The sequence below is a fragment of the Cryptomeria japonica genome, chromosome 5 (genome assembly GCF_030272615.1).
Source record: "Cryptomeria japonica chromosome 5, Sugi_1.0, whole genome shotgun sequence".
NCBI lineage: Eukaryota > Viridiplantae > Streptophyta > Pinopsida > Cupressales > Cupressaceae > Cryptomeria > Cryptomeria japonica.
In genome coordinates, this window is record NC_081409.1 from 255306334 (window position 1) to 255320142 (window position 13809).

The window sequence follows — 13809 nt, forward strand, 5'->3', positions numbered from 1 at the left end:
TCCTCCAAAATGTCTCCCTTTTGTTACTATATGGACACCAACCACCATTAATCACCTCTTCATTATGAGCATACCCAAAGGTTCAAACAATTGAAAAATGCATTCATCATTAGCAATAGGTACTTGCTAATCTTAGAGAGAACTTGACAATGACACAAAATAAAATGGAACAAGTTGATTGAAACCATAGTGAAAGGGCTTTTGAAGTGGAATATTGGGTCTTTGTACAATTACAATCATATAAAAAATATCAATGAAACTATAACAATAGAAGAGTAAAAGCTTACACCCACATATTATGGTCCTTCTATGATTACCTATATTAACAAAACACATCCAATATTATAAGTTTCATTCTTGAAGAAGGTTATGAGATAAATATTCACAATATAGACAGAGTTAGTAGTTCTTGATGAAGAGGACATCCTTCAAACACACACTAAGATGTTACAAATGAGGACGATCATAAAATATTTGATCAAATGAAATAATTCTCTAGTATAAGATGCCATATGGAAAAATGAGGATTTTGCACAAAAGCACTAACAATTGATCATCACTAAGGATAAATATTCTTTGAAGAGTGGGCATGCTACATTCTTAATTCATTGATTATACTAGGATGAGTAGTTGGCATGTGGCTACCATAACTTTTAATTAAGTTATGTGATCATTAATAGTCTTATATAGGTAGTTAAGTCAACTTGGGGGTTATCCATGACATAAGTAGGGTATATATAGGAGGTAGAGAGGAAGCTTCTTATCATCATATTCTAAATTATGTTCTTATTGAAGGCTTTTGGATGTTTTCTTCTTGAAGTGGTTTGTTATTCTCAAGAGTTATCAAGTATTTGCAATAAATTTCCAATTATATTCCTCTTGTGTAAGTTGTTTCATTATATAGCCACATTACACAAATCCATAACACATTATTGCTTCACATAGGGTTTATTTTATTTTATTATTTTTACAAACAAAATTTGTATCCTTTCCCTCTTCTTAGTTTTCACCAATAACTGAAAGTTCGTGCTTATTTAATTATGCTATAATATTGTTCATTGCATACTTTTTATTTTCAAGTTTTGATGTGGCACTCGTGACACAAAGATTCAAGAATGACATGTTACTTTATATGGATCAATATCCTTTTGTGAGTGTTTGAATATTTACTTTATGTTAGTTGAGTATGTTTATATACTTTGAAATACACACTCATGTTAAAATCTCACACACATCAAAATGGGGACAATATGTAATGGGAAAATTAGCATGCCCATAAGATTTCCCATTTAGTTTTGTGCCTACCTTGGTGGGAATGTTTTAATGCAATGACATATTAATAAGTGTCATATTCTTGTGTTTGGTTTGGCTCAAAGCCCTCTATCCATATCTATTTCATTGCTATTTGCACTAATGGCAATACATTTGTCATTTATTGATGGTTATTCCACCATTATTACCTTAAGGTTTATTTTCAAGCCACTCATGATTGAACTAGTGTGTAGGATTCAACCCAAAATTTAAATTAAATTAAAAGATTAGCCTTTGTGCTCCTTTTCACTAGGCATTATGAGTTGGCTTAATACATGTTTGTACAACACAATATTATGTCATGACATTTAAGGACATTCAATATGCACTTAATACATGTTTGTACAACACCGTTATTATGTCATGGCATGTAAAAACATTCAATATGCACTTAATTTCATAAGGGGGATCATATGTGATTACAAGGAGAAAATCATTAGAACACATTTTGATTTCTAGATGGAAAAAATTTGCATAATGATATAGACCACATGTCTTCATATGCTATCTTCAATGTTACTCACCATTGTTAACTTGACTCAACAAAAAGGTCTAACCTAGGAGGATCCATTCACTTATTGAGTTGACAAACTCCTAAATCGATAAACACAATATTAAGAATGCAAACATAAAGAGGTTTTTAGGTATGCTTTGAGATGGATTATTTCTATACAACAGAAATTAGATCTATAAAAAATATCAAATTCATGACACTCAAGATCAAACCCACGACACATAGATTTGGACCTTAAATTTTATTTTTTGAGATAACACAAATTTTGAGATAGTCATAAAAATAAAGGCATTAATTTCTAGACAATGACAACTCAACTGAACTCATCAATAACAAGGTTCTTCAATTAACCTGTATAATATAATGCAATTATTTTCATTAAATTCTATTTAATTAAAAATTAATCATGTTTGTGAAAAGACCTTTGGAAACATATTGTAATGCAATTATTTGTCGCCTTATCCTGCTCCTTACCTGTTGCCGCCTCTCATCCTTATCTTAGCAACGTGCAAGCAGAAAGCGACAAAAAACATGAAATGATAAAATATATAGAAAATGTATGTCTCCAAAGCATATATACATATAATATGATATATATTCTCATGTGTCTTATATATTTACAGAATTAAAATGAAGGATATTTTCAATACTATTAGAGGTCGATGTGACACAGGAAACAGGTTACATCAATTTTTTTACACCAAAAGAAAATATATTCATCATTTCCACGATTCAAACGTCTGAGAGGTCTGTGATTAAGTGAAAAATCCGTCATAGACTGAGGGTCAAGCTACTGACAGATTTATTTTTTCACTTCAATCTGCACGAAATTCATTTTTTCTTAAATTGAGACGGCCAAGGGTTTAGGGTTTACGGTTCAAAATCCCTCCCTGCTCAAAAGAACACAGATACATCAGCATCGTACAAATAATTTACATTTTAAACTCGTCGACACCAAAGGGCTGTGAATTTACAAACACAGTTAACTACTTCTCCAAGTCATCTAAACTCTCAAAAATTCCAACTGGGTATTCAGAAAACGATCTACAGTGTTTTGGGTTTAAAACCCAGGGCAACTCAATTCTGAGAATCATTAAAATTATAAAATACCTAAAGTGGGTTGTCCTCAACCGATCTCTAGGTTTAAGGGTGTAAGATTTATGTTTTGAACATTTGGGTTTAGGGTCTTGCGATTATTGATGGCAAAAAATCCTATTGACGGCGTTTTGAAAACCGGTTCAGATGCTGTTTTGCAGAGGCGAATTTTGTTCCATCCCGCTAGGAATAAGAGGGATAGTGGCCGTGGAACAAGTGCTGGTTTTTATCTGGAGCCGCTGAACCCCCAATTGGAATGTTCCCCGTCCTCCAAAATTGAAAAGCCTCCCGCCTTAGAGACTGCAAAACGCCAGCAGAAGGAAGATCTGATGGATTCGGAGGTCACCGAAGAAATTGGATTTCGAAGAATTGTGAGTAATTAATGATACTTTTCAATGCTTACATATTTTATTCTGTAGCTTGGTAAATTTATGGTGTGGTTATAGACCGCCTTTAATTGTCAGCCATGAATGGTATACAGTTTATTTTGTCTACTTTTCTCTTTTTCTCTGTTTGTTTGCCGTCATCCAATTTTACATTTTATTGTGGCGGGAAGTTTTGAATCTCGTTCACACTCTTCAGAATGTTCTTTAATAAACGTAACACCACTACTCCTTTGACAATTTAATTATTTTCTAATGTGATTCCTATTCTACATTTTTTCCTTTTCTTATGTTTCTGTTAGTTTTCTGATTCGGAGAAAGAATTGTCAAGTAAGCAACGGTTTGAACAATTTTGAGCAGTAATTTCATTCATTTCAATAATTTATGTATTGGAATGGTATTGATAGAAGTACCTTGTAAATTGTTTCATTTATAAAATGACAAATAGCAGAGTAAAAATGGGTTTTTGGTTTTGAGCAGGGTGCTGGGCTTGCGAACCTTGGCAATACCTGTTTTTTGAATTCGGTTTTGCAGTGTCTTACATACACGCAACCCCTCGCAGCTTACTTCCAGGGTGGGCGACACAAGTTAACTTGTAAGTTTCAGACTCCAAATTTTCTATGGTCCTTTTAAAACTTCATTCCTAGTTTAAACCCTTTTGTACTTTTGTAGGCAGCAGATTTTATAGTCTTGAAAGCCTTTAAATATGCACCTGAACCCTTCAAGATCCTCTCTAGCTATGTGAATTATACTGGCAAGTTTGTCTTTTAAGGCATGGTTCTTCAGCGGTAGTACATGTCCTTGCACATTGTCTGTGTTTTAATATATATTTTTTAATGGATGGTGGTAGAATGTTTATTCCTTCTGGAGGATTCATACAATTGCTTGATTGGTGTTCAATTTGTGCCGAAAACTATCTGATGTGAGCTTGGTAAGGCTTCATTATATTTGTTTGCTGAGCTATGGTCTTGTAGAAAGTTTCGATGCTTATTCCTGCATTGACTTGAGTCGTGAATTTGGTTGGCTTATTCTCCTGTGATATTGTGGTCATTTTTAGTTATAAATCCTCAAGGATTTTGGAGTATTTTGTAATTGCTGGAGTTTAGTACTCTCACATGTGATACATAAAAGAGATTTGTCAAATCAAAATTACAAAAATTAAAAAGGTGAGTGAATTTTAAAATAAGAAAAAGTGAAATACTCTATAATATATGCTGTCCATATTCATTGTTGAGCTTGTGTATAAGATCAACGACATATTTGTAATTGTGGATTGCTTTGAATGCATGGAATGCCATTAGTTTGTTGTTAGTATTCAGCGTAACTATATGCCATTTCATGCTCCTTACTAATGCTTGTTCGTTCGTTCACCAAGGTCGTGTAGCTGGATTTTGTGCCATGTGTGCCGTTCAGGATCATGTCATTACTGCTACAGGATCATCTGGCAAGATTTTGTCACCTACCAGTCTCGTCAAGAACTTGCGATGTATCCAAACTCTACTTAGCTTCATTATTATGTATTTTTTGATGTAACTTCATTAGGCTGTTTAATTTTCTGTAATTTTATCATTTGTAATGCAAGTCTTGTACAATATAAGATTCTTGACTTTTTGGAAGGTATATCTCGCAACTTCCGAATATCAAGGCAAGAGGATGCTCATGAATACATGATGAATTTGATGGAATCCATGCATAAATGTTGTTTACCAGCGGGGGTAACAAGTGAATCACCTGTTGCTTATGAGAAGAGTCTAGTACATAAAATTTTTGGTGGCCGACTCATAAGTCAGGTATGGATTTTTAGCTGTTTAGGTTTTTAAAATTTCTTCATTTTTTGTTAACAAGGCTGAGTGAATGTGAGAAGATATCAGAAGAAATTATTTATTTTTAAACATCATCTTTCTAGTTTTTCGTAAAGAGAATAGAGATGGGCTTATAGACACCTACAGGATTTACAGTTCACTTCATAAATTGGATTTCTTGAGTCACTGAAACGTTTCACAAATCTTTTCAAGCTGGGAACATTAGGTTGTAGTCTTAGAAGAGTATTTTGTTCATTTACAATTGTTCAAACTGGCTTGTAGGTGAAGTGCACACAGTGTTCTTATTGTTCCAATAAATTTGATCCTTTCTTAGATTTGAGCCTAGAGATCATTCGAGCAGATTCTTTGTTGAAAGCATTATCCCATTACACGGCAGTGGAGCAGTTAGATGGGGGCATGAAAAGATATCAATGTGAACGGTGCAAAGTAAAAGTGAAGGCTCTAAAACAACTCAAAATTGATAAAGCACCACATGTTCTTGCAATTCATTTGAAGCGCTTCAGTGTAGGGGGATCTGGAGGAAAAATAGACAAAAAAGTGGACTTTGGTTGTACTTTGGATCTGAAACCTTTTGTTAGCAGTTCACATGTAAGTAGGCCTTGCCATATTGTATTTGCAATTTAATGACATTTCTAATGGAATCTGGTAACATCTTTTTTGTAATATATATATATTTTTTAAAGTATATTTTGTCATTTCTTATGATATTCTAGTTTCTCTGTCTATTGATCTATCACAGGAAGGCAATTTTAAGTATACTCTTTATGGTGTTCTTGTTCATGATGGCTGGAGCACACATTCCGGTCATTATTTCTGCTTTATTCGTTCATCCACAGGCATCTGGCACGCTTTGGATGATAATCGGGTATTCATTTACTAAATTTGTTGTGAAGACATGCTGCCTTTTGCAATTGTATTTTATTTTTTGCTTTTGTGGAGCAAGTTCAGTCCAATAGCATTTACCTATATCATTTGTGTGTAATAGAAAACACAAAAGAACTACAAATTTAAGTGGAACCCTTTTTATTTAAATGGTAACACTTATGTGATACCTTGATACTGAAGTTGCTTATACTGATTGAAGTTATTCTTGTGACATCTTATACTCCAGGTTTATTCAGTCAGTGAGAAATCTGTGCTTAGCCAGAAAGCTTACATGCTATTCTATATACGAGATAAGAAAACTAGCATTAAAACAGCAGGTGGGTCTCAATATCAGGAGAATGGTTCTAAACTAAAGAAGATTGTGCCATTGAACATTGGGCGTCCAAAGGAAAACCAATCACAAGATTCCTGTGTCCCCCGAGTAACAGCAAATGTGCCTTCTTCCCAAACGACAGAAATCTCTTCTATTGTTGAAGGTGTAGACAGGAAAAGTAAGATATCCCAACAGGTAGGAAATGTTTCAAATGTGAATTTCATTTCAGAAAGTCTAGAAAGGAACACAAGTTCTGGCCAGTTATGCAGTAAATCTGGATCACCAGCAGATCATTATGCTACATTACAGTTTGTGCCTCCAAGAAGCAATGGTATTCAAACAAATGATGTTTTCTCAAGTCATACCATAAGTAATGGGTGCACATCTAATGGTTCTGGTAATAATATTAAGAAACAGGAATCTGAAATAAAGGGAGTTGATTCCATGGATAATTTTAATGAGATTCTGGTTGTTAGACATTCTCGGAACAGTGAAGTGGGCAATGGCAATGGGAACTATATTAGTAGAAATTCTGGAGTTCATTCAAAAATTAATGGCAACAGTCATGAGAATGTCAAACATTCTACGAATGGTTTGACAGGTATTATTAGTGGGCATCATACTGCTAAACTTCCAAAAAATAATTCAAATGGTAAACTTGTAGCCGATGAACATCTAGAGAATGGTAGTGTGGTCCGCAATTCTATAGATAAGGAGAGCGAGGCTGCTAAACACCTACCGCTGGAAGATGGTTCCTTATTTCAGGTACTTGATTTTTGTATCAGTGCTAGTATGTATGTTTTTGAGAAAATTGTTTTTGGCCCTAATGTCGCTTTCCACATTTATCACTCTGATAGGGTATTTGTTGCTTTTGGCAGGGAGGTGAAAATGGTACTTTGCTCTGCAAGGGAAGGGAAATGAATGGGTCATGCATAAAAGCTATTAATCCAGATATGTTGTCCAAATATATACAAGAAACTAAATGTGTTTCTAACCAAAAGTACCAGAAATACCACGAGAACAACCACTATCTTATTAGTAGAAACAGATTGAAGCTTATGAAGCATCTTCCATGTCCTCAGTTCTTACGAACATTATCTTTCAGGAGACATTTTCTTATAAGAGCAATGCATGTTTTGAGGAAGAAACGATCCAATGAAAGGAAGAAGTGCATGAAGTTACGGCTTAAGAAGGCTGGCATTTTTCTTAAGCAGAAAAGCTCTACAAACATGCCTACTGGAAAAGCGTATGCAGATGCAAAATGTTTTGAATGTTCAGTTGCTTCTAAGTCTTTACAACAATTCCGTGGAAAGAGTTTGACAAACAAAATAAATGGTCGTATTTCTGTGCAGCATGCTGAGACATCTGAAATTACAGTTGGCGTGGCTCAGAATGGGTGTAACATTGCTAAATTTGGCAATACTCCCATGCCTCTTGGAAACAGACAGCTTTCTAGTGGAAATAGTACTAAGCTAAAGAAACAAAGAGAAGTTGCTGATGGACAGGGTTTAAGTAAAGCTAGCCATAAATATTCTGATGTTGAACCAGACTCTAAAATTAACAAGGAGAAAAATTTGTCTGCTCTTCGTCAGTCAAATAATAGCTTTACAGATGGAGGAGAATCATGTCAACAAGATGGGGCACTATCCATGGAAAATTGTGAATCATCTGTTCATCCGAGGAGTGCAGGGGATGCATTCTCAGTTGATTCTGGACTGAGCAAGGAGAAAAACTTATCTGCTGTCCGTCAGCCAAATAGTAGCTTTACAGATGGAGGCGAAACATGTCAACAAAATCCTCCCCTATCCATAAAAAAATCTGAATCGTCTTTCCTAGAGGCTAGATTACATGGGCCAGCAGGTATAGTCACAATTTTATTTTCTTTATGCAGTGTAACTCAATTAAGCTCAAGTTTCATCCTTTGCTTATGTATTAGATATTTAACGCCTTTTGGTGACGGTGTATTGTACTACTGTTGCTTTGCTGCAGTTCCATGTTGGGATGGTATCGATGATGGCTTGGTAAAAAGTAGCAGAGCTTCAGACAAACAAGCAAACCATGTTGGTTATGTGTTAGATGAATGGTAGGATATCTTAAGCATATACTATTGCACCTTGGGACTTGGCATATCAGTTTATTTGTACATAAAGCATTTCTATAGACATTAATCAGATATCTATGCCTATAACTTTGTGTTTGCCACAATCTTGTGTGATTTATGCAGGGATGAGGAGTATGACCGTGGCAGAAGGAAAAAGGTTAAGCAAGTACAGTATGAAGATGGCATAGATGACTCTTATGGAAAATATTCAAATGGACAGAGGAATCCTTTTCAATCACTTTCAAATAGAAAAGCCAAGATTGCTGGTAAAGGGAATTCTTTCTTGAAAACAAATCAAGGGAAACTACAACACAGTGCAAGCTAGAGTTTTTTGTCGAGCTCAATGTCAAAGCAATGTTGGGGACAACCTAAAACAGAGGGGAAATCACATTGCTGGCAAGCATTCAGAAAAGATGCCAAACACGGCAGAAAGTTGTTAATGAAGTTAAAATATCATGAAAAGGTATATTGTTTCAAACCTTATCGACGATTCAGCATAGGTCCTTGAGCCAATATTTCCTGTCACTTCCAAAATTCATCAATTAAAAGTGAGAAATGGAGATATATTTGTCAAACTTGAAATGAGGTTTGCCGTTGGATTGTTCGCTGAGGCTGTTGAGAAAATTTCTCAAACCTTGCTTTTATCATAATTGTGTATAATTATTATTTGGCAATTTGTAATTATCTTTTAGTTGTCATGAAAGTTGCTAAATTCAACAATGACAACTTGTAAGGTGGTTTTTAATTGTCAAAATAGAAAGAGAATGAAAAAAGAGAAAGATAAATGAAATCTTGGATGAGGTAAGAAATATTTTTCAGAAGGCAGATAAGATCACAATCTGAAAGAGCAAGTTTTCTATTTTTTTGTGATTAATGTCTAAACCGTGACTTATGGTTTCTCTCATGCCTATATATTTAATGCTTACGTTGAAGGAAACATATGTTATTTAGAGGTTGTTGCAAGGATTCAAGAGAAGTTGTATAAATGAAGGATAATTATAAGTTTTTGATCTCTTTGGTTGTGGAGTTTTTTTTTTTTCTCGAAAGGAGTTTTCCACGCAATTCGAGTTGTGGTTTGGATTTTTTTTTAATCCATTTTCATCTGTGATTTATTACTTTCTATTTATGTGGATGTATTCAACATTTGGTGTTGGAACCAAGTTCACTTGATTTGAAAAGGGGATGCCTTTTTTGGAATGTTTGATTGAGTTTTTTGCTACAATGGGAGTGTTGTTTTTTCTTGCAATTTCAAATTTAGTGCAATAAGAGATAATGTCTAGCAAATCAGTTGGACATTGAAAAGTTCAATGGTACAAGATATGAGCTTTGGAAGTTAAAGATGGAGGACATCTTGGAAGAAAGAGATCAATAGACTGGTTTTAATAAAGAGGAGAAACCAAATACTATGACAAATGAAGATGATAATAAATTAGTTAAAAAGGCTTGTTACATTATTTATTTCAAATGTCTCAAAATAGAGTATTCAATATAAATTATGGAATAAAATAGGGGAGATTTACCAAACTAAGAGTCTCATAATTAATTTATCTTTGAAAAGGAAGTTATATTTTCTTAAAATGAATGACGATGATTTAAGTACAAAACATTTGGATTCATTTAATCTAATCTTGAGTTAGTTGTAGTCGATTAATATAAGATAAAGAGGAGGATAAATGTATTTTATTATTATGTTCACTTCCTAAATCTTGAGATAATCTTATTCTTGCAATCAGTATTTCAATTTTTTTTTAAACTATAAATGTATGAAACCACATAAAGCATAAAGAGAACAACCATTAAGACACAAACACAAGGATTTTTCATAGAAAACTCTTTTAGGTAAAAAAACCATGACATCAAATAACCTTCATTAACATAAATGGGCACCAACCTAGATTACAAACGAGAGCACCAACCCTCTTCGAAACACCAACTTCGAACAACTGATACTTGTAGCCACCAAAAAAAAAAATTGTTGGATTGTTTACTGCCATTAACTTATATCCAAATCATCAAACATAAAATAATCATTGCTCACAAAGTGCCTAACTTATTCACCCAAGAAAGTGTTTTACCTTGCCTAAAATAAGAAGACGTCAAAACCTTTTGACGCATCTGTCTTAATAACATTCACTAGTAATCATATAACTGCAATACTTTATTGACACTACAGTCTTGATAATATTCATCAATAATTATATAACTATGGTACTTTCGATAGTCTTGATAATTGTAGACACCCAAAATTGTCCACTCTAATTAAATAAATATTATTTATTTAATTATCTAAGCTTAATTCTTCTATTAATTAAATAAATCTTTATTTATTTAATTAATTCATTTATCCTCTTCTAGCCTTATTTCTCATTTAAATAAATACATTTATTTATTTAAATTATCCTTTTCCTAAATTAAATAAATATTTTTATTTATTTAATTATCCTACTTCCTCTATTAATTAAATAAATCTTTATTTATTTAATTAATTCATTAGCCTTTTCTACCCATGACACATGTCATTTATCTCTTAATTCATACACTACCTACCCCTTTCATTATTTTATTATTTCTTATACCTACCCTCTAATCCTAGCCGACCTCCTTTTACACCTCTCAATCTTATCCCTCCATTTCATATAGTGTCTTCTATATAAGGAGATGCTTCCTTCATTATCAACCCTAATCAAGCATCCTAATGACCCTAATGAATCAGCCTAACTACTTGATCAATTGACTACACTACGATCCTACTTGCAACCACATTCCGTTCTTTGTTGAGCTCTTGTGCATATAAAATCTGAGAGCAAATATATCAAGCAAGATCAATGGAGATAGGAAGAATGGAGATCAAAACCCTATTGGACATGTGATGGTATAATCTTTGTGATTTCATGTGATTTGCATTGTCTTAGGTAATCTTCATATGTTATGGTGGATCTTTATTGATTGTTAGGCTAGGGTTTGGTGGTTGAATTCATTTAGCCTTTCAGTATTGTTATTATTGTATCCATTGTCTTAGGTAATCTTCATATGTTATGGTGGATCTTTGTTGATTGTTAGGCTAGGGTTTGGTGGTTGAATTCATTTAGCCTTTCAATATTGTTATTATTGTATCCATTTTCACCATAAACATTTTGGCACACCCGGTGGGACCCTTGTCCCTTTGCATTTAACCTTTTTGTTGCAGATTTTGCATTTTTGAAGTTGCAGATTGGACATTTTTCGACGACATTTTAGGTTTTTCCGCGTCTGCAAGCGTTCGGATCGCGTCTCTGATTTTCAGAAGCGTCTGCGGTGTTTGGAATCGCGTCTGTGTTTCTGCCAAATTTTATTTTGCAGGTTTCTGAAAGGGGCGTCTGTGTTTCCGAACCGCGTCTGAGTTGTTTCTGCCTGCCTCTGTGTCCGAGAGAGGCGTCTGTGTATTTTGGCCGCATCTGTGCATCACAGAACCGCGTCTGTGTCATACAGACGCGTCTGTGTCTGGTATAACAGCGTCTGTGTTTTACTGTTTCGAAATTTCAAACTTTCTTTGATTCAGTTTTTCGGATTTCGTACTTAGGGTTTCAGATCTGGTTTATTTTTGGACTAACCCTTGCAGATCTAGCTAACCAAGTTTGTGCAGCTTGTTGTGGAAGCAAAAACGTTTTTGTTGAAGGCCCCTTTTTCACAAAGTCTTTTTGGGTTTTTCTAAAATTTACCTAACTTGTGTGCTTGCAGGAAGGGGTGATCATTTGAAACAACCCAAACTACTAACAAATTTTGTTGCAGGGCCTTGGCTAGGGTTTTGAAATTTTGTTGTGTGCCTTGTTTTCATAGATTAGCAAACATTTCCATTGGTACACTAAAATTGAATCATTGTCTTTTGTGTCTTGAGCAATAGGCTCTTTTTGTTTAATCTTTAGAGAGCCTGTCTTCCCGTGTGGTCATTAGGACTACTAGTGAGAAGAGGACGACCCAAGTGGTAGCGAGGAAAACCCACCTCATCCGAACCACTATAATCAAATGTATTCATGGTGAAAACTATGGATAACGTGTGCTGATTAGTTCATACCGACACTATGTCTCCCCATAAACCCGTTTGATCAAATTTATTTGATCATTTGTAGGGTGTAACCCCTACCGGTTGGGAGCCTTCTGTATTTACAGAGCTGAAAGTGCCGCATGTATGGCCACACGAGCGGATGCCCTTACTAGCACCATTTTGTTTTAGAGGCCCAAATCCTTCTAGTTGTTGGGGCAGGAGGTCGGACCTCTGGTAGCGGCCCACACACATACGGTTCTTAGTAGAGATACAAAGTTCGCCATGGGGAGTTTTCATGGGGACTGATGCTTGGCTGACCCGAGAAGTGAGTGCCGAGGGTGGAGCCAGTGAGGTCAAGTATCTAAGTATCCGCTCTGAATAGCGTAGCCTCGGGGGTAAAACCCTATGTGGGATCAACAACTATTGTCTTGGCCAGCCATAAGAATTGTGCTTGACTTATGTTAAACATTCAAAACATTCAAGACCAAACAACAAAACATTGTGTCTTTTGTGTCTTCAAGTGTATGCAAAACAATTTTACACCAAACAACACACTTTTCTTGGAGTCATTTTTGGAGTCTAAACACTAGCAAACATTGAGTCCTCATCAACATTGTGTCCTCTTGTCACGAAAAACAGTCAAACAGTCAGATTTGGTCACAACAAAACAATTTCACAGATTGGAAAAATTGCATGAAGTTTACAGAAACGCGTCTGTGTCTGTTTTAACCGCGTCTGGGTAATCTAAGCCCGTCTGTGAAGGGCAGAATAGCGTCTGTGTTTTTAGAAGTGTCTGTGTCGAACAGAGACACATTTGTGTCTAGAAATCGCGCCTGTGAAGTATACAGAGGCGTCTGTGTCCAGAATTGCAAAAAAAACACTTTACAGTCCAGCAAACATAAACAAGAAAATCTCAGAAACGCGTCTGGGTTAAACAGAGTAGCGTCTGTGTCAGGAAACCGCGTCTGTGAAGTATACAGGCGCGTCTGTGTTCAAAATTGCAAGAAAAAAATTTCAGAGTCCAACAAACAAGAGAAATCAGTTTCAGAATACTTGAGTTTCCTAGGTTGTTTCTTCAGGTTTCATTTAGCATTCAACCTGTCTCTGGGTCTCATACAGTCCATCATTGCTTCACATCTCATTTTACATTCATACTTGTCTAAACTTGAGTCAAAAGGTCACTTGCTTGTCCTCATCATACTTTGTCAACATACTACATACAACTACACTTTGCTGAGTGGTCCCTCATCAAGGTTTCTTACCTTTGGGTCTCATTTGGTCTTACTTAGGGTCAAGGTCAGCTTACCTCATCAAGAGAAACTATCCTCTCTTTGGGAGTCACACCTACTCTACTACTTACATA

At 35.1% G+C, this 13809-nt stretch overlaps 1 protein-coding gene across 2 annotated transcripts; it reads left to right on the forward strand.

The window, feature by feature from the left end:
* The first annotated feature begins 2451 nt into the window (after nucleotides 1-2451).
* Nucleotides 2452-9284, forward strand: LOC131058557 (uncharacterized). Of its 2 annotated transcripts, none has more exons than XM_057992312.2 (10): nucleotides 2452-3291; nucleotides 3784-3898; nucleotides 4679-4789; nucleotides 4921-5093; nucleotides 5388-5714; nucleotides 5866-5991; nucleotides 6238-7089; nucleotides 7203-8184; nucleotides 8314-8407; nucleotides 8549-9284. In XM_057992312.2, exons 1-10 carry the CDS (start codon nucleotides 3025-3027, stop codon nucleotides 8748-8750), a joined length of 3249 nt encoding a protein of 1082 aa, XP_057848295.2. In that variant the 5' UTR covers nucleotides 2452-3024; the 3' UTR covers nucleotides 8751-9284. The 2 variants fall into 2 exon arrangements, with proteins under 2 accessions (XP_057848295.2, XP_059077381.1); XM_059221398.1 differs by lacking the exon at nucleotides 2452-3291 and adding an exon at nucleotides 3376-3519.
* The last annotated feature ends 4525 nt before the right edge of the window (nucleotides 9285-13809 follow it).

Excerpts from the sequence above, each read along its gene's own strand:
- LOC131058557 (XM_057992312.2), top strand. The coding sequence starts at position 3,025 with ATGGCAAAAAATCCTATTGACGGCGTTTTGAAAACCGGTTCAGATGCT. Across the intron at positions 3,292-3,783 it reads AAATTGGATTTCGAAGAATT|GGTGCTGGGCTTGCGAACCT; the intron begins GTGAGTAATTAA and ends GGTTTTGAGCAG. Across the intron at positions 5,094-5,387 it reads GTGGCCGACTCATAAGTCAG|GTGAAGTGCACACAGTGTTC; the intron begins GTATGGATTTTT and ends ACTGGCTTGTAG.